Source organism: Gobio gobio (genome assembly GCF_949357685.1).
Source record: "Gobio gobio genome assembly, chromosome: 3".
NCBI lineage: Eukaryota > Metazoa > Chordata > Actinopteri > Cypriniformes > Gobionidae > Gobio > Gobio gobio.
In genome coordinates, this window is record NC_137099.1 from 33,423,893 (window position 1) to 33,448,230 (window position 24,338).

Here is a 24,338-nt window from a genome sequence, read left to right on the forward strand (position 1 = left end):
CCGTCGAAGAATTTTACGACAGCCATCGCTCGCACGCAGGCTATGGCACATAGAGCTATGGCAGCGAGTAACAGGGAACTATCCGTTTATACTGTCATGAACGTTTACATAATAAATAAAAACGAAGTGTCTATGTATTTATTATGTATATGGTCATGAATCTCCTCTCAAGCCATTGTGTAATACTGTTTAGTGCCCCAAAAAATGTATTTATTTATTTTATTCTCTTTGTAAAACTCTATATATGGCTTTATTGAGCGGCAGAGAGCGGATAGAAACGTTACATAGAAATCCTAACATCGTACTAAGGCATCTCCTTTATTGACTTCCATTGAAACAGAACAAAATCTGGTCACATGTTAGGATTTCGTCGTGCATTGTTAAACAAGATTGAAGGCTCTCCGTGTGTAGCGGTGGCTCTGGTAACACCGATCACGCTTCCAGTAGGTGTAGTAGGAAAAACGTCAGACATTTATTTTTGTTGATTGGAATATTTTAATAAATTGAGTCTTGACGACAGGGCAGATGGAGGGTTTCTCTGTTTAACAATAATGTTATCTCCATAGACTGTAAAAAAAAAAAATGCTAGTGACATCTACAGGTAGACGTGTGTGCTCGCTCGCGAAGACGGAAGTTAAGTCAAAATGACGTAGATCGCAGATTCGTAGCCGTTCAAGATGGCGGAGTATCTAGCGTCCATTTTTGGTACAGAAAAAGACAAGTAAGCTATATTGATTTATTTAGTTCCAGCAGTGTAATATTATTTGATTTGTAATCTAACATACCTATATGAACTGTCTGCTGAGTGTTTTCACTCGGTCTGAACACAAAACAATGTTTTTGTGTGTGTGAAATATAAAGCTTCCGCTGTGTTCATGCTGCAGGTTAAAGCAATGGAATCAGACACTGGCGCCAGTTTCATAAAACGTTTAAATAATTATCGGATGTACAGACAACATGGATTGAAGGGGATAATTGATTTATGTAGGGTTTCAATAGCAATTGAACTATTTTGGCTTTGTCTTTTAAGTAATGTTACCCACTCTGTTATAAAATGTTAGAATCTGACACATTGTCTAATCATGTTTCACATTTATGTCACATATTTTTAATGTCTTGAAACAGTATTTGTCTTTTTTCGTATTTCTAGGGTCAATTGCTCATTTTATTTCAAAATTGGAGCTTGTCGTCATGGAGATCGTTGTTCTAGATTGCACAATAAACCAACTTTCAGTCAGGTATGTTTACAACTCGGACTTCCCGTATATTTTAATTTAACGTTACACCTCTGTAACAGTGGTTTAGTTTTGTTTAAAGTGAAACAACACTTTATTCGTTTCCAATGAAGAATGTTTGTATGAAAGAAATATGTAATTGAACTTACATTTACATTGCAATATGTAAAGAAGTAACAGTCACTCTCTCAGGGCCGTTTCTTGGCATAAACTAGGCGATTGCCATGGGGCCACCAGCTGGAGGAGGCCCCATTGAGCTCCCCTTAACCACTTTAATTTTAGTAAAAATTCACCATGTAGTTCACCAAGTATATTTAAGCAACTGAGTATTAGCATTAAAAAAGATTATATATATATATATTTATATATTATTTATTTATATATTTAAGTGTCATAATATAGCATGTTTACGTTTCATTGAAAAATAATAGGCTACTTGCATTATTGAAAGTGAAAAAAAACGATGGGGATCTTGCCAGGTAAGAAACGGCCCTGCTCACACTGTAATTTCTTGGTACACTTCTATTGCAAAGTTAAGTTTAACTGAAAGGTAGCCCTGTATTTAATTTTGCATGTTCACTTTTACATGTATGTTGGTCTTGATAGTGCTGCGTTGTAATGAAACTGACATCACATCATGAAACTGATCAATTTTACTTTGCAGACTGCCTTTCAGCCACGTAACACATATTTATGACATTTGGTGTACACAGTAATTTGTAGTTTATAATTCATTAATAGTTTCAGTAGCATTTAGGACTGTTTTGTCTTAAAGCTCCTGAGATCTGATTTATGAGTGTTGGCAAATCCATTGTAGTTTCTAAGACATACAGTAGGAAGTGCATATTGGCTTAATAAGATGACTATCATCTAAATGGTCTGCTTTTATAAAATCGTGGCTTTTGGGGGGGGTTTTTGCACCACAATTTCTCTCCAATACACTGGTTGTAGTCAGCCCTTGTAGTGGTCCTTCCAAATTTCAGTCTATTGACTGAACAAAGACAACTGCCTCAGCCGTTTGCATGTGCAGCTCTTTAAAAAAAAAAAAAAAAAAAAAATAGACAATTGGGCATTATTTATATACATATTTTAATTTCTCCCTTTGCAGACCATCTTGATTCAAAACATCTACCGTAACCCCCAAAACAGTGCACAGACGGCCGACGCCTCTCGCTGTAAGTCCCGCTTTTCCATGAGATAATGCTAGCTTATGGGGTAAGCAAGAAATCCCCATTTTATTCACAGATAGTTGAGAGAAAACTCTAGCAGTGTTGATGGAGAGGCAGCCTCCACACTGATACTCTGGACCACTACTGTACTTTAGTACATTGCACAAACAAGTCAAACCTCAGTGCTGTTTCTATCAAACAGTAAATGTGTTTTGGATTTGCTGTTTTGTAAAAAGACCCATAATCTGTGATTTGTCCAGGCAGATTTTCTATGCCCCTTTTCCACTGACATGATTCCTGGACTGACATGATTACCTTTCTTGAACCGTTTTACACATTTACACCAAAGAAAAAGCAGTATCTGCACCATCTTTAAAGGGATAGTTCACCCTGAATAAAGTAATCTTTTACTCACCCTGCTGTTGTTCCAATGTTATATCTTTTTCGGACCTCAAAAGGATAAATTTTGAAAAACATCCTGCACGTGCTCCTCCATGTAATGTCAGTGAATGTCGACCAGGCTATAACTTTACAAAAAGGATGCAAAAGTATCACGTAATGACACAGCCATATATGCGCCATATATGGAAAGTGTTCAGGAGGCATACTATAAGGTTTTGCTAGAAAGAAACCTCGGCCGTCACTCTGTGCGTGTTCCTGGGAGCGCGTGTGAGCCGTCAGCAGCTGGGGGACGTTTTTCAAAATTTCTTCTTTTTGAGGACGGAAAAAGATAGAAGGACATAGGGCATTGGAACAACAGCAGGGTGAGTAAGAGATGGCTTTATTTTCATTTCAGGGTGAACTATCGCTTATCCCTTAAGCGTTCTAATCTGGAACCAGGGGTTTCATCAATAAAGATGTGCGTTGAATGATTGTGAATGTGAACATGCAACAATTTCCAAAATAATCCTACAAATGGTTTATTTCACAAATATCCCTTTATAGTTCAGAAGTATTGCACTCATCATCATAGGCAAGCATACAGTGTTTCCCATTAATTACCTAGACTGTGGCAGTCCTTTTATTATATTTAAATAGTTTTTACTTCCTAAAAACACCAGTGTAAAAAAAATGTAGACTGAGACACTATAATCACAACTAAAGAGAGTCTTGAGTTCAATAAGTTCAGGTACAAATCAAAAAGTCTTTTCACTGATAATGGGTTTGTGCTCTTAATATTGCTCTCAAAAAGTGCACCAGACTGATGCATTTAACTTTAAAATTTACAATATGTTCTTTCTGTGGACCCCCATATAATTAATGAATTAATTTGATTGATGTAATTTATTACAAAACAGCTGCTCATTTGTGCATAAATACCTCCATATGTGATTGTCTATTTATCTTTACATTTTAATAAACAATGTTGGAATTGGACTACAATTACTGGTATACATGGACGCAAAAAGTTCATGCACATACTCTTCAGTTGCCAAAGGCATACAAATAATAAATTTTTGCCTTTACAAAACCCTATTTGTTCATAAGATGAAATCCATGGAATTTAGAATTAAATCTGATTATACATGTGTTTTATAAATGAACCCCCAGGAACCAAATACATTGGAGCTCATGCAGGAAAATGTTTTCTCGCTATTTAAAGGTTCCTAAACAACAACAACAACATCAATAAGTTATCTAGGTACTGTGTTAATGCTTGCAGTAGCAGCTAGTAAATGTGCATAAAATAATTAAACAAAAATGTCTGATAGCAAAAGCGTTCAGCAGTGATCTGCGTAGACGACGTGTGTTCTACTTGCAATATGTTCTTCTGCTGGGATAAAAGAGAAATTGGAGGTCTTGCAAACAAGCAAAAAAAGGCATTGGAGTTCTGGACAGAATGCTGAATGCCCAGCCGCATCAGACATGTTATGTCACATTTAATGTTTGGGCCAGTTTGTGGCAGGCTCCCAGATCGCATGAAAACCAGCAACATATTGATGGAAAAGGGGTATAAGAAGTGCTGGGTCTGTGTTGATTCCTGCATAGCAGAGCTAATTTTTCGTTTTTGTTTAATGTAAGTAGGTAAGTATGAGTGCAGACTCCAGTCCCACTCATCTTTATTTCCCTCCAGCAAAGGACTCAGTACTTTGAAAAAAGCAGATGTCTTGTTATTGACATTATAACCAGTCTGAAAATATTTTAATGATTTGCATGAGCTTATTTAGAGCTTGTTAAAAAAAATCAATAAGCTGTACATATTTGCATTATTGCTTACAGAAGAACTCTTCTGCTTCATCAAAGACCTGAGACCTTTACATACAGGTTCTCTTGTCATTTTGGATGGATACCTGACCTGTCCTGCTGACCCCACTCTTCACTTGTTTTCATTAATGGCCTATTTTATAATGTTGATATCCCATGTGGTCTATAGAACTTGATGCTAAACAGTCTTAGAGTTTGTTTTTCAAAAATGCACATTTTGTATTTCAGACTATTGTCCTCATGAACATATACCGTAACCCTCAAAACTCTGCCCAGTCTGCTGATGGTTTACACTGTAAGTTGTCCCCTCTTGCTTGCAGGAGTCTGCGGCATTAAACATTTCTTTACGCCTGGCACATATCAAAAGCATCCATAACAATGTTCAATTATTTAATCCTTTTTCAGAAACTATTTTTAGAAAATACACTTTTCACAAATACTTCTAAAATACTACGGTGGGTGTACCATGGTGGTTGGCTGTATGTTTAGTAGGTGTATTTAGTTCAGGATTTAGATTTTGCAGACACTTTTATGTCCCCAAGTATGCATCACACTTAATAACATTTGCTTGGGAATTTTATGATTATTGTATAACAGTGAGGCCTATAATGAGATGTAAGGGAACAGACTTGTCTTTGACCTATGTTATGATTAATTAAAAGCTAATAATTACAAAGGCTTGTGCCTGACATGGATTGGCTTCCTCTGAATTCTCAGTTCAAAATGATAATAAAAATAATAAATGTCATAATACTTTATATGGAATTTACTATCTAATTTGTTGGTTTGTGTTTTAACACTATCCAGTTGTTTTATGGTGGGCCAGTAAATCTATCAAAATATCTTGCTCTCTTATACACTTTGTGTTCTAATTCTATTTTAAAAATTGTTGCTAGGTGCTGTTAGTGATGTGGAAATGCAGGAGCATTATGACGAGTTTTTTGAGGTGAGTTTTCTTTTCTTTTTGGATTCATTTGACGAGTGGACCTGATTTAAAAATCAGTACGTTTACATGGACAACAATTCCCCAATATTAACCTGATTAAGAAACTACCGTGTGAACAGCGATTTTTAATGACCTTAATCTGGCTAAAGTCATACTCAAAGTAAACACAAATCGAATTAAGACGTGGAGTATTCCTATTTTTTCGCATTATAGACATGTACACGTCTTAATCACACTATTAATGTTGTGTAGGAGTTTTCCCTGCATTTTGGGACAGGACACAAACGCACACGGCAGTGGTCAACCATTTGACTGCAGTGCAAACAAGAGAGCATGGCTTGGCTTCAAGCAACTCTCTCCCACCAGTCCTTACTTTGTACTGTCATTCAGTACCTCCGAGTTTGTCGCGGTGGCAGAGGAGGCCCGTTGCTGGAGAATTTGTATCCGCTGTCGTCATGACAAATAATTAACTGCACTTGAAGCTTTCGTAAAATTTAAAAATGAAAACCCAAAACTGTATATGGTACCATAACGAAGACATACTGTATGTCGATACGTGAAATTCTGGAGGGAACATCGGACTGCGTGGCATGGGGACGTAATGATGTTTGCCATTAATCGATGTTATATAACATGTAAAACGGGAACATGAATGGAATATTCTAAAAGCAACTCATGTAAACGCCTTAATCAGAATATTGTCTTATTCAGATTAAAGTCAATAATTAGATTACTGCTGTCCATGGAAATGTAGTCAATGACTTTGTTCCAAGGGTCAAAATCCCACGCATGAGTAAACAACACATTTATTATTAATGTGCACCTCTTACATCTACTTGATGCGATGTCCCAACAAGGCTAATATTTACACTTGGATAAAGCCATTAAAAGCCATGCTGGTTGGGTGATGGAGAAATCCTGGCAACCCAAGGTTTTTAGTTGACTGGTGCATTTATAGTAGCTCTTCCTCAGTTTATTTTTTTTTTTCAAATTCTTTTTAAATAACTTTTTTTTTAGTGAAACCAACATTATTATGCTGTTGTTCATAACACGTCATAATACTTAATAAGGATCAGAAGTTAAATGAAAATCCAACAAAAAATAAATTGTAATCATTTACTCGCACTCATGTCCTTCCAAAACTGAAAAAAAAGACTTTTGCTACAAAGAAGAAAGTAAGTCATACAGGTTTAAACAACATGAGGGAGGGTAAATGATGGCAGAATTAATTTTTTGGATGAACTCTCTCTTAAAGTAGTTACTCCTTCATTTTGTAATGCTGATTGTTTATTATTGCAACAGGAAGTCTTTGCAGAAATGGAAGAGAAGTATGGAGAGGTCGAGGAGATGAATGTGTGTGATAACCTTGGTGATCATTTGGTTGGAAATGTTTATGTGAAGGTACACTTGAAATCATGTTTATTATTTTTTTGTGACATTTGCTTGATTAAAAGGACTGCTTTTATAGAATATTTAATTTTAGTATTTGTTCAAATTAGGCTATCAAATGTTTAACCTTTTATTTTGTTTTATTGTCTGAACAGTTTCGGCGAGAAGAGGATGCTGAAAAGGCTGTATTGGACTTGAATAATCGCTGGTTTAATGGCCAGCCAATACATGCAGAGCTTTCTCCAGTTACAGACTTCAGAGAAGCCTGCTGCAGACAATATGAAATGGGGTCAGTGTCTCAAAAAACATTTTATAGTATGCATTATAATTGTCTTTTTTTAAAGGCACATATTAAAGGGATAGTTCACCCAAAGATGAAAATGGGGGGGGGGGGGGGGGGGTCTTTATTAAGTGGTACTAATGGTCTTTATTAAATTAAAATGAAAAATTAAAGCTTTTAAAGGAAAATGGAACAGTAACAGAACTACAGAACAAAAAAAAACAAAAATATATACACACATTTACTCTTAATCATATGCCCTTTATTCCAATATTACTTTTGAATTGTAAGAAAAGTCAAGTAGTTTGCATCAGTGGATATTAGGGGTGTAACGGTACACAAAACTGATGGTTCGGTACGTACCTCGGTTCGGTACGGGTTCGGTACAGCAGTTTTACCAAATTGCTTTTTATTTATTTTTATTAAACAGTGGTTTATTGGAAAAAAAGTCTCTGTCCTTAAATTAATTAAATTATAATTAAATGTTTATTGAAGATATTGCTGTAAACTACATAGGGAGCCCTTACTTGCACATTAATATTGAAGGTTAACAACATACCCAAACTATTAGCCTAAATTCAGTTGCTATTTATTTTTAGGTATAATAATCAACACTTAAATAACACATTACGCAAACATGTAAACTTCACATAAGGCAGTTTTTGCAATAACTTCTAAATCTAATTATAAAATAGTCTTTTCTCCAATTCGTTGTTGAAATATAATCATTTATACACCGTGTCTGTCATTTTCATGACAGGTTTAAACATAGTACATTAAATAATCAAGACATCACTAACAGGTTAAGTAGAATATAATGAATATATATATATATATATATAAATAATATATTAGTGGTGGGCATTTTTTTAATCTAGATTAATCTCACTGTAATCTTAGAATTAATCTAGATTAAAATGGCTCATTTGAATTCTGCCGAAGGCATTCAGAATATGTGTGCTCGTAAGTGATCGTTTGTCTTTTTATGGTTTGAATAATAAATAACCTCTGTCCCTTTAAGACCTGACGCATGCATGGTTCCCAAACACTGTTCCTGTGAGCTGGTTACGACTGTGTTTACGTTAAAACCATAGGTTAAAACTCACCAAGATGGGCATTGATACATTTTTGAGTGTATTTGGCCATTAATAAGCTGGAAAAAGGAGCTCATTTTTGCACTTGTATGTCAGAGGCGGCTTTATTACGATATGTGCGCGAAATCTGCGGGTATTAGTAGAATTAACATTATGTGCAACCCCGCGCGAAATTCAGACCGGTCACACCAACACTAACACAGCTGTCATGAAGAAAAATCCACCTGAACAACCGTTCGCCATGTTCAGAGGGTTAACTGGAATGAATGAGAGGAGGCGAGTACGTGTCAACTCGCTGTCGGTCGGAGAGGAGAGTAGAGCGCAGCTGATATCGATACTGTAGAAAATGAGTATTGTAGCGTTTCAGATATTTCAGTATCGATACATATTGAAATATGGATATTTTTGACAACACTAATAGGCATACACACAGGTTCGAAGACTCGTTCTCTCGCCCCTACAGTGCAATTCGGCTAGGTATACATCCGCGCTAAAATATCAAGGTGAAAGTCATCATAGCTTGCGTAGTATAGACCCAGCTCCCAACCCAACTTTGAGAATAGATTAACAGGGATATTTTTTTTATCGCCCGATAAAAGTCTCACGTTAACGCAGCACGTTAACGCCGATAACGGCCCACCACAGCTGTAAATATATATATATATATATATATATATATATATATATATATATATATATATATATATATATATATATATATATATATATATATATATATATATATATATATATATATATATATATATATTAGAGCTGCAACTAACGATTATTTTTTCTGTCGACTAATCTAACGATTATTTTTTCGATTAGTCGACTAATCTAACGATTATTTTTCCGGATTAATCTTATGATTCTTTTTTACTGATTATTGTATTACAAATTCACTACCCTCTTTGAATATTATTTTAACATGAAATCAATGAATGATGACAATATTAATTGTATTTCAGGAAGGGTAGTGTACATAGTATGCAATTTTATAATGAAATATATGAACACAAGAAGCTTTTTAAACATAATATATAATGATGCTATTCATCATAAAATGTATACAGAGTAGGCCTAATTATGAAAAGTTGTTTACTATAGTAGTTGAGTATGATTTACTTATTGATTTGTGTCAATAGTAAACGAAAATGCACTTGTATTTATCTGCAAACGGTTCACATACAGGAGCTTTCAGCATAGTTTTAATGTATAACTAGTCGTCTATTTTGAAGATACATGTGCATAAACAACGACTAAAGCTGCCAGAAGTTTTTGCCCAAACTTCAAAGACACATTTAAATGATTAAAGCTAGAGGCATATCTTAACTTTAATGTTACTTTAATCATGCAAACTACCTATATACAGCATGTTATATGCAAATGTGTTTGGGACAGAGGGGAACCAGGTCGCATTAACAGGAGATATATGCAGCCCATAATAAATAAAGGCACGAGACGTACTGGGGTCGGAGAAGAACCCCGGAAAATGTGACCATCTGTTGCAATACACGCGCCACGGTTCAGCTGCGCGAGAGAACCATGGAGAGAACACTGGCAGCAGGGTTGCCAGGTTTTCACAACAAAACCCACCCATTCATTACTCAAAACAAGCCCAATCGCGTTTCGGGGAGGTTCTCTGGTAAACATCGCGTTCGGGGGGTTAAATATGTGTGTTTTTTTTGCAGGGCTGCCTGCTAAAATTCTCATTCCCGGGGCTAAATATCACATAGCTGGGATCGCTTCAACCCGCGGACATGAGACACAGCCCGCGGCAACAGTGTAGAAGTAGCCCAAATTCCGCGGAAAAAACCGGGACTTAGCAACACTGATTGGCAGTGTGAAAGCTCCCGCTCTCCACGCGCACAGCTCCTGCTCTGCCACCGCGCGCAGTGTGAAACCGGCGTTACAGAGCGAACAAAGCACAGTTTTGCTCGGCTTCTGTTTAAAGTACTCCCACACTTTTGAATGTCGCGGTCTGGCTTAATATGATAAATGATCATTTTCACTATGCCCGGGAGCAGAAGCCGCCATTATTCTAGATCTTCTGTTCCATTCTAGAACGTAAATAATGTGCCGCCGACGCATTTCACGCACGTCGACGTATTTTCGTAGTCGACGTCATCGTCGACGTCATCGACGACGTCGACGCGTCGTTGCAGCCCTAATATATATATATATATATATATATATATATATATATATAATTACTCACAGCTGTGAACATCGAATGACTGCCTGAGGGAAATGTGATAGTACATGACATTGTTTAGTTTACAGCAGTTATATTGAGGTCTTTCCGCCGCTGAAACACTGATTACACCACATATGATACATGACAGTAAGTTGTAATGTATCCTCAACACGCCTTCAGATGTTCATTCATGTTTATTCTTTAGGAAGAGATGATCGATCGCGTTCACAGATGATCGTGTTCGCACGCGGCCGCATGAGCTGTGTGATGATCAGTGATCAGTCACGCCACATTAAAGAGCGTCAAAACGGCATTTGTCGTTTGAATTTCGGGATAAAGTGGACTGAATACTTAATATGTTCGTGTTAATAGAACTTAATAGGAACTCAGATTGAAGTGTGTTCCGCGCTTAAAACAAGCCGACTGTTAACTGATAAAGATTGTATTCGGCAACCGTTCGGTATACGCGTGCACCGAACCGAAAGCCCTGTACCGAAACGGTTCTGTACGAATACGTGTACCGTTACACCCCTACTGGATATTACTGTTGGTTGGTTAACATTTCTATCATAAAACAGTTATAAAATATTAAATGTTTAGCTACTTAAATTTTGCATTGCATTGAATTCATGTTTGGCTTCTGTAAACGGTAACCGCTGCCATCTTTGATATGATTAGTCATCTCAGTCATTTTGACATTAATGAGCACTGTTAAACTGCTGAGGCGGACCAGCCTAAAAATGTCATTTTGTCTTCCTAACAACAAACGAAGTGATGTGTAGTGGACTGCGAGAGGTTCTCTGCTCTAATAGCAATGTTTTGTGCTGTACCTTGTCTCACCACAGGGAGTGCACTAGAGGCGGTTTCTGTAATTTCATGCACTTGAAACCCATTTCTCGAGAACTGAGGAGAGAGCTTTATGGACGTCGTAGGAAAAGGTACTGAAAACCTTCTTTATCAAAGGCCAGACTAGTCCCTTTAATTGGAGTTGTCATTTTTGTTCTAACAGAAATTAATTTCTTTCCATTAGACCTCGTTCTCGGTCAAGGTCTCGTGAAAGACATTCTCGTTCGCAGGATCGTAGCCGTGGTGGAGGTCGTGAACGTGAGAGAAGAAGATCAAGAGATCGGGAACGTTCTGGAAGATTTTGAGCCATGACTCAGTTTTGATGCCTATGTTTTATTGCTTGGTGTCATCAATCAATGACCAGCACTTGTTTGAAAGATCAGATTTCATGTTGTTATGTGCTTGAAGCCCTTTTGTTTGTCCCTTTGTTTCTTTACATTTTTTTAAAGTGTACAATTAAAAATTGTTTCTCAATAAAAGTGCATTTTTATAAATGGTCTCTGTCACAAGTTTACAGTTTATATGTTTGGGATTATTAATCAGTCATGATATGTATAGTCATCATTAATCAGGCCTTCAGTGAAGTGTTGTGGGTGTGTACTGAAGTTCATTATTCTTTGGCCATGTGCTTGTTCATAAAATGCAGTGGTATCAGTTCAGTGACAATAGCACTACATCAAGACCAGGAATTATGTTTGCCTTTTTATAGGTATAGGGATACTGTTGCAATCTTGCAGCGGTACAGCTGAATATAGTACTTAAAATCATTATGTATTGGTGGGGGAGTGATTGTATTATCTCAAATATCATAAAACCTGCCGTGATTCTGGTTCACCGTAATTTATGGTGACGATGGCTAGTACGCATAACATTTCAAGCAAGCACAAGTTTTGTCAATTTATTATTCTCATGTGAGAGAAATTTGTTTTGAGATATCTTACATTTCAGGTGTTTTCAAACTCAAAACTAAGTTATATGAGTTGTAGGCAAAATGTTTCACACAACTTTTTTCCATAAAATGTTGGACATGTCCCAGCTTCTGATAGGAGAGCAAACGACAGACGCCCTCCTTCCAGCCAATCAGATTGAGCGCCAACACATGGCCAATTCCCAAATAAGTGATCAACCCCCGTTCATATAAATGATGTGACACAGGTACTTCTGTATGTACAGCTGCGGACTGTCTGCGCGACTATCTGCAAGGTAAATTTTCATTTTAATAGTTTATTAGCTGTAGTAGACGTGCAATATTCCATCAGCAATACATGTGTTACAAAAGTATATATATATATATTACTATTTTGAATATGGTTTAATTGTATAGCCTATGAAAAATCAGATTTAAAAAAAATGTTTGTTAAATGTATTGTTTTTTTTTTATTATTATAACTATTAATATCCCCTGTGCTTAGCAGATCAGGGAATGAGATTTATTAATAACTGCGAAAATTTATATTATAACTTAGTGCGTCAAATTCCATCAAAATCAACAGTTTTTACAAATTCACTAAAAAACAATGACAGAAACTGTCACAATAATTACAGTGTTTTTTTTTTTTTTTTTGCAGACATGAATGGTACAAGTAGTTGCCTCGTGCTCGCACAGATCTGTATTAAGTCCTTGTTCTTTGTTGAAAGAGAGTATTACACGATACTCTGCCTGGATGGGGTCTGAACTGAACGTTTTAAGCTGAAAAATGTTGTAGGCTTTTTTTTAAAGAGCACATGGACCCACTTTAAACTTCCCCATACTTTAAATAGTCTGACTCGTCACTCGTGCGTCCTAGACTAGGTTGCCAGGTTTGTGTGACAAAAACAGACCAGCACTTATAAAATGCATTTGGGAATTGTTATTATGCATTCAGATTTGATATATCATTAAATCATACTATCCAGCATCCCCGTTCAGACTGACAGAAGATTGGCTTTTGGTTGAAAAAAAAAATCACTTAATTTAAATCTAATTTGTGCACTGTCAAAATAGGGGAATACTCATTTGGCAACCCTGGTCCTGTAGTGTCATATTCTGCAATACTCATGCAGTAGAATTTTGATCAAGCATAATGTAAGGTGTGTGTGTGTGTGTACTTAGCAAACAATCAGTTCGCGTAATCAATGTGTTGTAGGCAGCTTAGGCAGGTGAAATGGGCAGGAATAAACATCTGAGCGAGTTTGACAAGGGCCAAATTGTTATGGCAAGATGTCTGGGTTAGAGTATCTCTGAAACGGCAAGGCTTGTGGATTGCTCCTGGTCAGCAGTGGTGAGAATTTACCAACATAGTTCTGAGGAGGGACAGACCACTGACAGGGTGTTGTGCGCCACAGTCTCATTGATGCACTAGGGCAATGTGTCACAACACATGAGTGCACGATGAGTCCTGTTTTCTTTGATCTGAACTAAACTCTGCAGGACAGTGGATTTGAGGAACCCTGCCCTAGGCCCTATATGAATATGGCCTGAAACTTAACCCTTTCATGCATGAATTATTGAATCACAAAGAAATCTTTTTTTTTTTTTATGTTTGTTTTTACTTTTGAGCAGGTGAAAAATCATACCAATATTTTTTTTCAATACATTTTATTTTGAGGAAGTTACATATCTGTCCACTGCAGTGGACACCATGCATCATCTGTATAAAAAGTGATTCAATAGAACTCATTGTTTGGTCTGAAAAAAACATGTTTTTAAAACATTTACTGCGAGCAAATGGTATGAATACACATAAGAACATTAAATAACAACTAGAGAGGACATTTGAAAAACATATCATTCTAGATCTCGAACCGTTGCAAACTGAGGTAATGTTGAACGTGACTGACTGAATGGGAACTCATTTTATTTGAAACCAATTAAAACCAGTATCATAATTAGCATAATTTTATTTACCTTCTTCCACCAATTAAAACTATTAATCAAATAATTATGAAATACATAAAATAAGTATATGCCTGCACTTTTATATGACCTAATAAATAAATATAGACTGTAAGCATTGAAATAAATGATAAAATATGAAATTTAATATTTCTGTTTAATAAAACTAAAGTGTAAATTATATCATAATTTTAACTAAAGCATACAACATAAGGCAGAATTTAAATATAGGCACAATATACCCTTTGGCGCATGACGTCCACTAGAGTGGACAGATGTATTCTCTGTCACAGAAGAAAATGTACAAGAAAAATATTTTTAAAATCTGGATTAAAGTATTTGTAACATCTTATTTAGCTGAAAAATATTTTTGTTCCTGTCTGGTTTTCTGAGAATAAAATGATTTAACACTTATTCCTGTGGTAGCTACTTGGTGCATCTCCTCTTCCCACCACTATTTTGAATGTATGATGCAATATCTCAAAACAACAAAGAGATACAAAGACAATAATTAAAGGTACTAAAACTTAAATGTTTCAAAATGGCTTCCAAATATCTGTCCACTGTAGTGGACGCCATGCATGAAAGGGCACTTTTGTGTGAATTTGTCAACCTCAAAAAAAAAAAAATTCTGGTTACACAAAGACCATCTTAGCTTGCATTGTATTGTGGTCATTTCACATTAAAGCAGTCAAGCATGCTTGTCATCTTTGAGAGGCTCAAAGTTTTAACAGCTGGTGTATTATACGCATGGCTTGTTGGGTTATCTATTAATGGTTCTCATACTCTGGAATTAATATGATGGTTTAGCTCTGTGTATTCAAGGGGTCCGATTTGTTTCATACAACTTCATGCAATACATTTTTCTGATTATCTGGGGAATTGGAGTGTATCAACAACATCCACTGTACCCCAGACTGGAATTGTCATGAGTTCGGTTCCAGTCGGTAGGTTTTTTAAACGGGTTTTGTGTTTAACTGAAATAAGGTCTGTGGTTAACACAAGCTCAAGATATTTAAAATTTGTATTCTTCAACATAAAGTACATCAGTAAAACCCCTTGTCGTGAAAAAGACGGTTGCTAACAAGTGCCTAAATGGGACTGCAGAGGTTGTCAGGGACATTAAATGTCATGACGGCGAACAGGAAAATTCATCTAATGACTTAACCACTTTCACAGCCTCATTGTTTTTTATAATCATGCTCTTGCAAACTATTCTTATTTTTTTTTTAAATAAAGACTAAAAGAGTTAGGAACAGTAAGTAATAGTGAGTAAATAGTTTATAGCCTACATTTAGCTTTTTACTTCTGGTGATTGTATTAAGGCAATAATCCAAAATGGAAAAATCTTATTTGACTTTGTGTTGATCTACAAAAATCACTGGAACAATCTGTTGCCTTCTTCTTATTTTTCTGTGGTGGATTATGTACTTTATCATTGTGGGCTTTAATGTTTTGTTCGTATTAGCTTTTGGAATGAGTACAAAGCCTGCTGCCTGGAAGTATGCCATCTCCAAAGTTTTTGGACATTTGACTAAATAAATGGGTGATCATGTAGAAACTGTAGCTATTTTTGCTATTAAGATTAAATTAAATGTCTCCATTATGTATCTTGCGTATACACTGATATATCAGGCATAACCTTATGACCACTGACAGATGAAGTGAATAACACTGATTATCTCTTCATCACGGTCCCTGTTAGTGGGGGGGATATATTAGGCAGCAAGTGAACATTTTGTCCTCAAAGTTGATGTGTTAGAAGCAGGAATAATGGGCAAGCGTAAGGATTTGAGCGAGTTTGACAAGGGCCAAATTGTGATGGCTAGACGACTGGGTCAGAGTATCTCCAAAACTGCAGCTCTTGTGGGGTGTTCCCGGTCTGCAGTGGTCAGTATCTATCGAAAGTGAACTGATAAACAGATGAGCTACTGTAGCTCAAATTGTCAGTCAGGGTGCCCATGTTGATCCCTGTCCACCACCGAAAGCACCAACAGTGGGCACGTGAGCATCAGAACTGGATTACGGAGCAATGGAAGAAGGTGGCTTGGTCTAATGAATCATGTTTTCTTTTACATCACGTGGATGGCCTGGTGCGTGTGTGTCGCTTACCTGGGGAACACATGGCACCAGGATGCACTATGGGAAGAAGGCAAGCCAGCAGAGGCAGTGTGATGCTTTGGGAAATGTTTTGCTGGGAAACCTTGGGTCCTGCCATCCATGTGGATGTTACATTGACACGTACTACCTTCTTAAGCATTGTTGCAGACCATGTACACCCTTTCATGGAAATGGTATTTCCTGGTGGCTGTGGTCTCTTTCAGCAGGATAATGCGCCCTGCCACAAAGCAAAAATGGTTTAGAAATGGTTTGAGGAGCACAACAACGAGTTTGAGGTATTAACTTGGCCTCCAAATTCCTTGGATCTCAATCCAATTGAGCATCTGTGGGATGTGCTGAACAAACTAGGCCCCACTTACAGGACTTTAAGGAACTTAAAGGATCTGCTGCTAACATCTTGGTGCCAAATACCACAGCACACCTCTAGGGGTCTAGTGGAGTCCATGCCTCGATGGGTCAGGGCTGTTTTGGCAGCAAAAGGGGGACCAACACAATATTAGAAAGGTGGTCATAATGTTATGCCTGATCGGTTTAATCACATTCATTCATATAATCATGTTAATTCCCCATGGGAAGACAGCAACATCACTTAACTTACAATATGTAAAATCTATTGTGAACAAATTATCCTGGGTTAACAGGGATAATAACACAATGTATCTTTATAGGGAACTATAGGGAAATCATGCCTTCAGTCCCCTCCGACAAAGAGAACGACACCCCTGCCTGCCCTTTTGCTGGCAAGAAGACCACTGGCAGGAAAGGCGTTGAGAACAAGTTGGTTTCGGATGATGTAGACAGACCCCTGCAGCCGAATCGAGAAACTGGGACCGCTGACCCAAAATGGATTCGTCCTGACCTGCCAAGCAGATGTACCTGGAAACTGGGAATGTCTCATGAAAATTCCCCTCATGCATACTTTCCCAGGTGATGATCACTCACAATTCTAACATAAAATAACAATATTTCTACTTTGTATCAGGTGACATAGAAATTACATGGCCTGTTTACTAACATGGTCTGTTTACTTCTCAGGAATATTTGCTTATTAGGACACTTATCAGCAAGATAAATGTGTTACATAAATGTTTCCACTGTTGGACTGTAGTATGTTCTTTTTATTATTTTTTATTTAGTGACAGTCTTATCCTTTATATTTCAACAAACTCTAGATTTGAACCAAATATCAAAGCACTCACAACATAAATTTGACTGCATAATCCTTTAAGATTTTTAATTTAGTCACAATATGACCTTGATGTGAGGGTTTATCTTTTCTTCAAGTGAAATTAAGTGTTTTTTTCCCCTTTCACCATTGGAGGACAAAAGCTGAGAGCATTTTGCCCAACATCCTGGACAGGATTGGAGACACACCGCTGGTCCGCATAAACAAGATCTCTAAGACTTTTGGACTAAAGTGTGAACTTTGTAAGTGATTAATTCATATTTTTAATTTTGAAGTTGTAAATCAATTAAATTCAAAAGTCAATACCATTTAATCACGGAAGGAGTATTACACATGAGAAACTTCAAAAACTTGGAATCCTTGAAAGAAAGAAACATTTTTAAAGACATGGGAGTATAGACATACACTTGTGTCCATTGAAGCAGTTTTCCCTGCTATGTGGCTTTAAAGTTACATAAAACAGTCAAAAGTTGTTTGTATATGTGTCTGCAGTGGCCAAGTGTGAGTTCTTTAATGCTGGTGGTAGTGTGAAGGACCGTATCAGTCTTCGTATGGTGGAGGATGCAGAAAGGGAAGGCATCCTCAAACCTGGAGACACCATTATAGAGCCCACCTCTGGAAATACAGGTAATCACCATTTTACTATTTACAGACTGATGTTCTGTTTTGTCAGACACGTTTTTTGAGACTTGATTTTCTTATCTTTTTTTTCTACATTCCTATTGCATTGCTCATTATTACAGTATGTACATACGTTCTTTTCAAAATCTTCAACACTTGTTCACATACTGTATTAGTTTAAACTCATGTTCATAAATATGGTTAAAATATGAGAATTTTTATTTTGATAGATTTAAAGATTTGCAAGAAGCGTTCTCAATGTTTAACCATGCCAGGGGGCTGCCCAAATAGTTTGAATCAATCCAGTGTAGCATGGGCCGCATGTTCGCAGCCCAATAATAGAACAGAAAATTAGGAAGGGCCAGACCACCCAAATGCCTTGGATTCTGCAGAATACTTTTTCGAATCTTTGGAGTCTTGCCATTCCATATGAAATAAAAAAGGTCTTTAACAAATATGTGTAATCTTTGCAGGTATTGGTCTTGCACTGGCTGCAGCAGTGAAGGGTTATCGATGCATAATTGTTATGCCTGAGAAAATGAGCATGGAAAAGGTAAGATTTTTTTCCAATTCCGATTAGTTTTCTTAGCCCACCAAGAATGTTAAATTAGATGAAGTTAAACAAGAGTCTCATCATAGGTTGACGTGTTAAGAGCTTTGGGTGCTGAGATAGTCCGAACTCCCACCAGTGCTCGGTTTGACTCCCCAGAGTCCCATGTGGGTGTGGCTTGGCGCTTGAAGAATGAGATTCCGGACTCTCACATCCTGGATCAGTACCGCAATCCCAGCAACCCCTTGGCTCATTATGACACCACTGCTGAGGAGATTCTGGAGCAGTGTGATGGTAGTTATTGTGTAATTTCTCTCTCATTTTCTCTCTCTCTTTGCGTTTGTGAAGACACAGTTGTCAATTGAATTTAATTGGAATTGAATCTACAAAAAAAAAGAATGTCCCCCATTTGCGATCATGTTTGGGTTGTGTGTGGTCCTCCTTGGTCTGTTTGGTGCGATCGCGTTCCACGAGGGGTGGGTGGGTAAGAGATTGGCAGCCATGGGGGGTTTCTCTGCAGGGCACATGAAAGCGCGGGGCCTGGTGCAAGTCACACCAGTTGCAGTTAATTAATTAATATTACTGAGTACTTAAATGTGTAATTACACTGAAACAAGGAGACCTTAAAATAAAGTCTAACTGACAGAATAAAAATTAAGATACTTTTAATGAAATCTGGTAGATTGCTGTCCCTACATTGAACGTCCATTCACCCAAAACTCTGATGTTTCAAAAGAGATCGTAAAAGAAATCCATATGAATCCAACGGTTTAATCCAAGTCTTCTGAAGAGACACAACTGCTTGATCAACAGATTTATTTTAGGCTTTTATTCATGTACATTGAGCACTCAAATTTCATAAACGGAAGCTCAACGGTACTTGCTTGACGCTTCTCTTCAGAAGACTTGGATTAAACCTCTTGCTTCATTCGGATTTATTTATGAATGCTTTGAACCATATTTTGGGTGAATGTCTGTACAATGGAGGGGCGAATAGCTCTCATATTTCATCAAAAATATTCAGGGCCCGAGCACCAATAGTCCAAGGACCCTATTGGAATTGTTCCGTTTATTATTACATTTTTGTTTCTACGATGAATGAAAGTCTTATGGGTTTGGAACAACATGAGAGTGAGTAACTGAGGTGAACGTTCCCTTTAACTCACTACCCACCTTACCTGTGTCAACAGGAAGAGTAGATATGCTGGTGGCAGGAGCTGGCACAGGTGGCACCATTACTGGCATTGCTCGCAAATTGAAGGAGAAATGCCCAAATGTTAAGGTAGACACTGATTGTCCCGGAGACCTGATGCACATCAGTTTTTGAAATTCACCTGTTTTGTAACAAAAACAGAGTATTAGTTTATTTTAAAATGTCAAGAAACTAACTGAGACTAACTGGAAGAGTAAACCACATCATGGGAATACCATTATGTCTGCATAAGAAATAATATAAATTGCAGCTGTAAAAGTCACCAAGGCATAAAGTAACAAGACAACACTGAATATGAGTTTTCACTTGTCTGAAGTCTGTCTGTATTTTGCTAGATTGTTGCAGTGGACCCAGAAGGCTCGATCCTCGCTGAGCCTGATGAGCTAAACCGGACAGATAAAACCCAGTATGAGGTGGAGGGCATCGGATATGACTTTATACCCACCGTCCTGGACAGATCTGTGAGTGACTCTACATAAGTGTTAGATTAGATTCAAATATAAAGTCTAATGTCCTTTAAAAATTGTATTTGTCCATGATGGGTCTCTTTAACTTGTATCCTACCAGATCTGGGCCATTAATCATTTTTATCCAGCCCTCCAATTTATTTTAGTTAAATCTCTGCAATGCCGCATACATTAAAGCATTCAGGGTACAAAACCTAATGATGTGATCAACAGTGAGTGCATCATGTCCCATATTTGGACCGTAGGGAGCGAGCGTGTTTAACTTCTAGCCATTGTTTAGTTACTCTAATTTCCCAAACATCCAAACAGGAACCAGCCCTGTTATAGGTGCATATATCATGTCTTATCGGATGTGTTTATGTAGAACTTGGACATTGAGATGAGGCACTGCAGTTGATAGTGGAACATAAAAAAAAAAATTTAAACCAATGATGAACGCTCAACCTTCAAAATTAGACTTGCTGGTAAAACTTTACAAAAAAGTTCCTTTTGTTAACATTAATTAACAGTAACTAACAATGAAAAATACTTCAAAAGCATTTTTTAATCTTAGTTAGTGTTAATTTTAACATTTACTAACACACTATTAAAATCAAAAGTTGTATCTGTTAATATTATTTATTGGACCTGAGGTGACATGAACTAACAGTGAGCTAACATGAACTTGTTTTTTATTAACAAAGATGAATAAATTCTGTAACAAAGGCTCATTGTTAGTTACATTAACTAACGTTAAATAATGGGACCTAATTTTGTAAAGTGTTACCAACTTTCCAAACATTTAGTTTTCCCTGCTTCAAGTGCATAGTGTTTGTAAACAAAAGTGAGTGTCAGGCGCCACAGAATGTACATATATGTAAACATCCTGACTATTTGGTTTGTACAGCTGTGCGTCAGCATTCTCAATCCTGAACATCAAGCCAGATTCTGTTTTCACCACTGATTCTCTGCACAAATGTCTGACAATTACATTGGTAACGTTTTTGCCAGAGTACTTTTAAGATGAGTAGAGGCATTCAGTGAAATTAAGGTTTAAAGATAAAGAAGAAGAATAGATATAAGATAGACATTTCTCATTTGAAAGGGAAATTTTTTTTTGAAGTAAAGTTTAACAAAAGCTACTTGTTAGTTGATGGTGTGAAGTCATTGTTTGTTTTCCAGCCAGTCTTTTTTAATGAATTTATAACCCTGTAAAGCCTGACATGAAATAATATTTTTAATGGATTTTTTTTTTTTAAATGGATCAATGAATCTCTAGAAAAAGAAAAAAAGGGAAAAAAAAGGAAGAAAAAAATAAATAAAATTAATAATAATACATTATGTATAAAAAAATTATACAGTAGGCTTTATGGGGATAAAAATCTTAATACATATCTGGTTAATTTCATTTTCCTATTCAAATATAAATTAACATTTATAAGGGTTGTTTAGGTTTTGTTTGTTTTTTTGTTACTTGCTGTAAACGTGGTAAAATCAAATATTATACAAATTATACTAACCTCACGTCTTCATCTGGATAATCCGACCCCGAAAGGATGGACCCCGACCACATGTTGTTTCAATAGTCCACTCATTTTATCCATTTGTTGCCATTTTGTGCTTGTACCAGTAGAGAGCAGTAGAAGTATAGAGTTGGTTTACAGCGTCCTATTGGTGGGAACCAGTCAAGTACAAATCTACAGGACTACATTAAAACCCCTGTGTGTGTTTATTTCAGTTGGTTGACAAATGGTACAAATCGAAAGATGATGAATCATTTGCTATGGCCCGAATGCTTGTAAGAGATGAAGGGCTGTTATGTGGTAAGGACATTATCTTTCATTAAATTGCACCTTTACTTTATATAAATAATGCCTATGAATTTTTCAACATGTTAAATTATGGCTTAATGTTTATGAGAATAATATCATTATTGAAGTAGGTATATGCTGCATTGTTTATCAGTCTAATGTTCTGTCTCTGTTGTCAGGTGGTAGTTCAGGCACTGCCATGGCGGCTGCAGTAAAGTTTGCCAAAGAGCTGAAGGAGGGCCAGCGTTGTGTCGTGATTCTGCCAGACTCGATTCGAAACTACATGTAAGGAGAAGTCTGAGAAATTGATTTGTTCAGTTTCAGTATGATAAAAAATTTAAATTTGACTTTAAATTTTTTTGTTTGTTAAAAGCATCTGCCAAATGCATAAATGTGTGTATGTATATTGCATTTGACAGAAGCTTAATGTTTATGAGAATAATATAATTATTGAAGTAGTATATGCTGCATCAGTCTATAATGCTCTGTCTCGGTTGTCAGGTGGTAGTTCAGGTAGTATATATATATATATATATATACTCATCTTTAATATGAATGTTAATCATTTTGTGTTTGAAATGTACTCTAAAGGTCCAAGTTCTTGAGTGATAAGTGGATGTTCCAGAAGGGCTTTCTGAGGGTGGAGGACATTATGGTGAATAAACCCTGGTGAGGAGAGGATCGTTTTGTCAATTTAAGATTTAGGCAGCATTTTTTTCTGCCACAGAAAAAAAGATATACATACCGTATTGACCTTTTTTGAGAACATGTCATAAGACAGAACATGATCAGGACATCACACTATGGGTTAAGTTGTTTCAATGCGTTTTATTTATTTTAGTAAAACAATTATTAAAAACACAAACAATTAATGTAACAGTAATATATGTACAATTTATTATACAAAAATATCAAACCATTAATTTGAATAACAAATATTACATTTACTAAATGTGTACAATTTTTAACACAACTTATCCTTGTCCTGTGAATTATTATTATTTATTTTTTTACCTTTTAAAATCTGACTCAGTTATGACCCATAACTTTTTTTTATTATTATATTGGAACATTTAGTTTAGAGAACAAATTAATCTATTCATCTATAATGTCATTTAAAAGTTTTTTGAACTAGGTGTTTGTAACCACAGAAAACTAATTTTACTCCATAATTTTTAGTTATTGAGATATTGTGAAGATATTGTACCAAAGTCTAGGTATTTAGAACCTGGGCAGCCTCTTGTTTGTTTTTGGTCCTGTGTTCATTCTTAATTTTTCTTCATCAGTCATTCAATTTCTTCCAGGTGGTGGAATTTGAAATTGCAAAGTCTAAACCTCTCTGCTCCCCTTACTGTGCTGCCCACAGTCACATGCCAAAAAACTATCAAAATCTTGAAAGAAAAGGGCTTTGACCAGGCACCTGTTGTAGATGACTCTGGGTGAGTGAAAATGCAACAAAGAGCATTTTCATTTTAAATTCATATTAAAACGGTGACAAATGGTGACAAATACCTATGGTATTAAAACATTTGTCAATGTAAATGAAGCTGATTAAAAGTGTATTACACCATATTTAAGTGAGGATTGGAATATAGTTGTATTTGTCTTTCTCTCTGCAGGTTGATTCTGGGTATGGTGACCTTGGGAAACATGCTTGCTTCTGTGCTTGCTGGAAAGGTCAAGCCCTCTGACCCTGTCAGCAAAGTGCTCTACAAACAGTTCAAGCAGGTGGGTCTAGTGCGGGACTTTTAGAAAGGATAGTTTTTGCTCACTCAATCCATCTGACATTACCATTTTGCCTGTTTTAGATTCGTCTAACTGACAATATGGGAAAGCTGTCTCGGATCTTGGAAACTGATCACTTTGCCCTGGTGGTCCATGAGCAGATTCAGTGTGAGTGTTTGTTCTCATGGCCAGATATATTGAATAATAATAATTAATTGACTGGATATTGTGCTCTCATTTTTTTACAAAACCGCATTAGCTATCCATGCAATGTAACCCAGATATAAGCAATTCTAATTTACACTGCTTAATCTTTTGACTTTACATTAGTCTTCTTCTCAGGATTTGCAGACAGAACCCAAACGCACGACAGCCAGGGAAACTCAAAAAGATCTTTGACAAATAAAAAGGCATTTAAAAAACTGA

General features: G+C 36.5%; 2 protein-coding genes across 4 annotated transcripts in view; both read left to right on the forward strand.

The window, feature by feature from the left end:
- Positions 1-42: 42 nt before the first annotated feature.
- LOC307123984 (splicing factor U2AF 35 kDa subunit-like) lies at positions 43-11,861 on the forward strand. Of its 3 annotated transcripts, XM_079812897.1 has the most exons (9): positions 567-721; positions 1,151-1,238; positions 2,344-2,410; positions 4,838-4,904; positions 5,506-5,555; positions 6,858-6,956; positions 7,100-7,233; positions 11,364-11,456; positions 11,549-11,856. In XM_079812897.1, exons 4-9 carry the CDS (start codon positions 4,850-4,852, stop codon positions 11,667-11,669), a joined length of 552 nt encoding a protein of 183 aa, XP_079669023.1. In that variant the 5' UTR covers positions 567-721; positions 1,151-1,238; positions 2,344-2,410; positions 4,838-4,849; the 3' UTR covers positions 11,670-11,856. The 3 variants fall into 3 exon arrangements, with proteins under 3 accessions (XP_079669022.1, XP_079669023.1, XP_079669024.1); XM_079812896.1 differs by lacking the exon at positions 2,344-2,410 and having other exon boundaries at positions 43-721; positions 11,549-11,861; XM_079812898.1 differs by lacking the exon at positions 4,838-4,904 and having other exon boundaries at positions 649-721.
- Positions 11,862-12,463: 602 nt separating this feature from the next.
- cbsa (cystathionine beta-synthase a) overlaps positions 12,464-24,338 on the forward strand; it is a gene marked incomplete at its 3' end in the record, with an annotated part of 18,826 nt that continues 6,951 nt past the window's right edge. The window contains exons 1-14 of the mRNA XM_079813193.1: positions 12,464-12,567; positions 17,029-17,287; positions 17,682-17,788; positions 18,039-18,173; positions 18,641-18,720; positions 18,807-19,011; positions 19,908-19,999; positions 20,266-20,391; positions 22,115-22,199; positions 22,367-22,472; positions 22,779-22,856; positions 23,492-23,626; positions 23,807-23,915; positions 23,996-24,080. Coding sequence (XP_079669319.1) covers positions 17,046-17,287; positions 17,682-17,788; positions 18,039-18,173; positions 18,641-18,720; positions 18,807-19,011; positions 19,908-19,999; positions 20,266-20,391; positions 22,115-22,199; positions 22,367-22,472; positions 22,779-22,856; positions 23,492-23,626; positions 23,807-23,915; positions 23,996-24,080 — 1,585 coding nt within the window. The 5' untranslated portion in view covers positions 12,464-12,567; positions 17,029-17,045. The remainder of the gene's footprint in view (positions 12,568-17,028; positions 17,288-17,681; positions 17,789-18,038; positions 18,174-18,640; positions 18,721-18,806; positions 19,012-19,907; positions 20,000-20,265; positions 20,392-22,114; positions 22,200-22,366; positions 22,473-22,778; positions 22,857-23,491; positions 23,627-23,806; positions 23,916-23,995; positions 24,081-24,338) is intronic.

Excerpts from the sequence above, each read along its gene's own strand:
- LOC307123984 (XM_079812896.1), top strand. The coding sequence starts at position 678 with ATGGCGGAGTATCTAGCGTCCATTTTTGGTACAGAAAAAGACAA. Across the intron at positions 722-1,150 it reads TTTGGTACAGAAAAAGACAA|GGTCAATTGCTCATTTTATT; the intron begins GTAAGCTATATT and ends TCGTATTTCTAG. Across the intron at positions 6,957-7,099 it reads TTGGAAATGTTTATGTGAAG|TTTCGGCGAGAAGAGGATGC; the intron begins GTACACTTGAAA and ends TTGTCTGAACAG.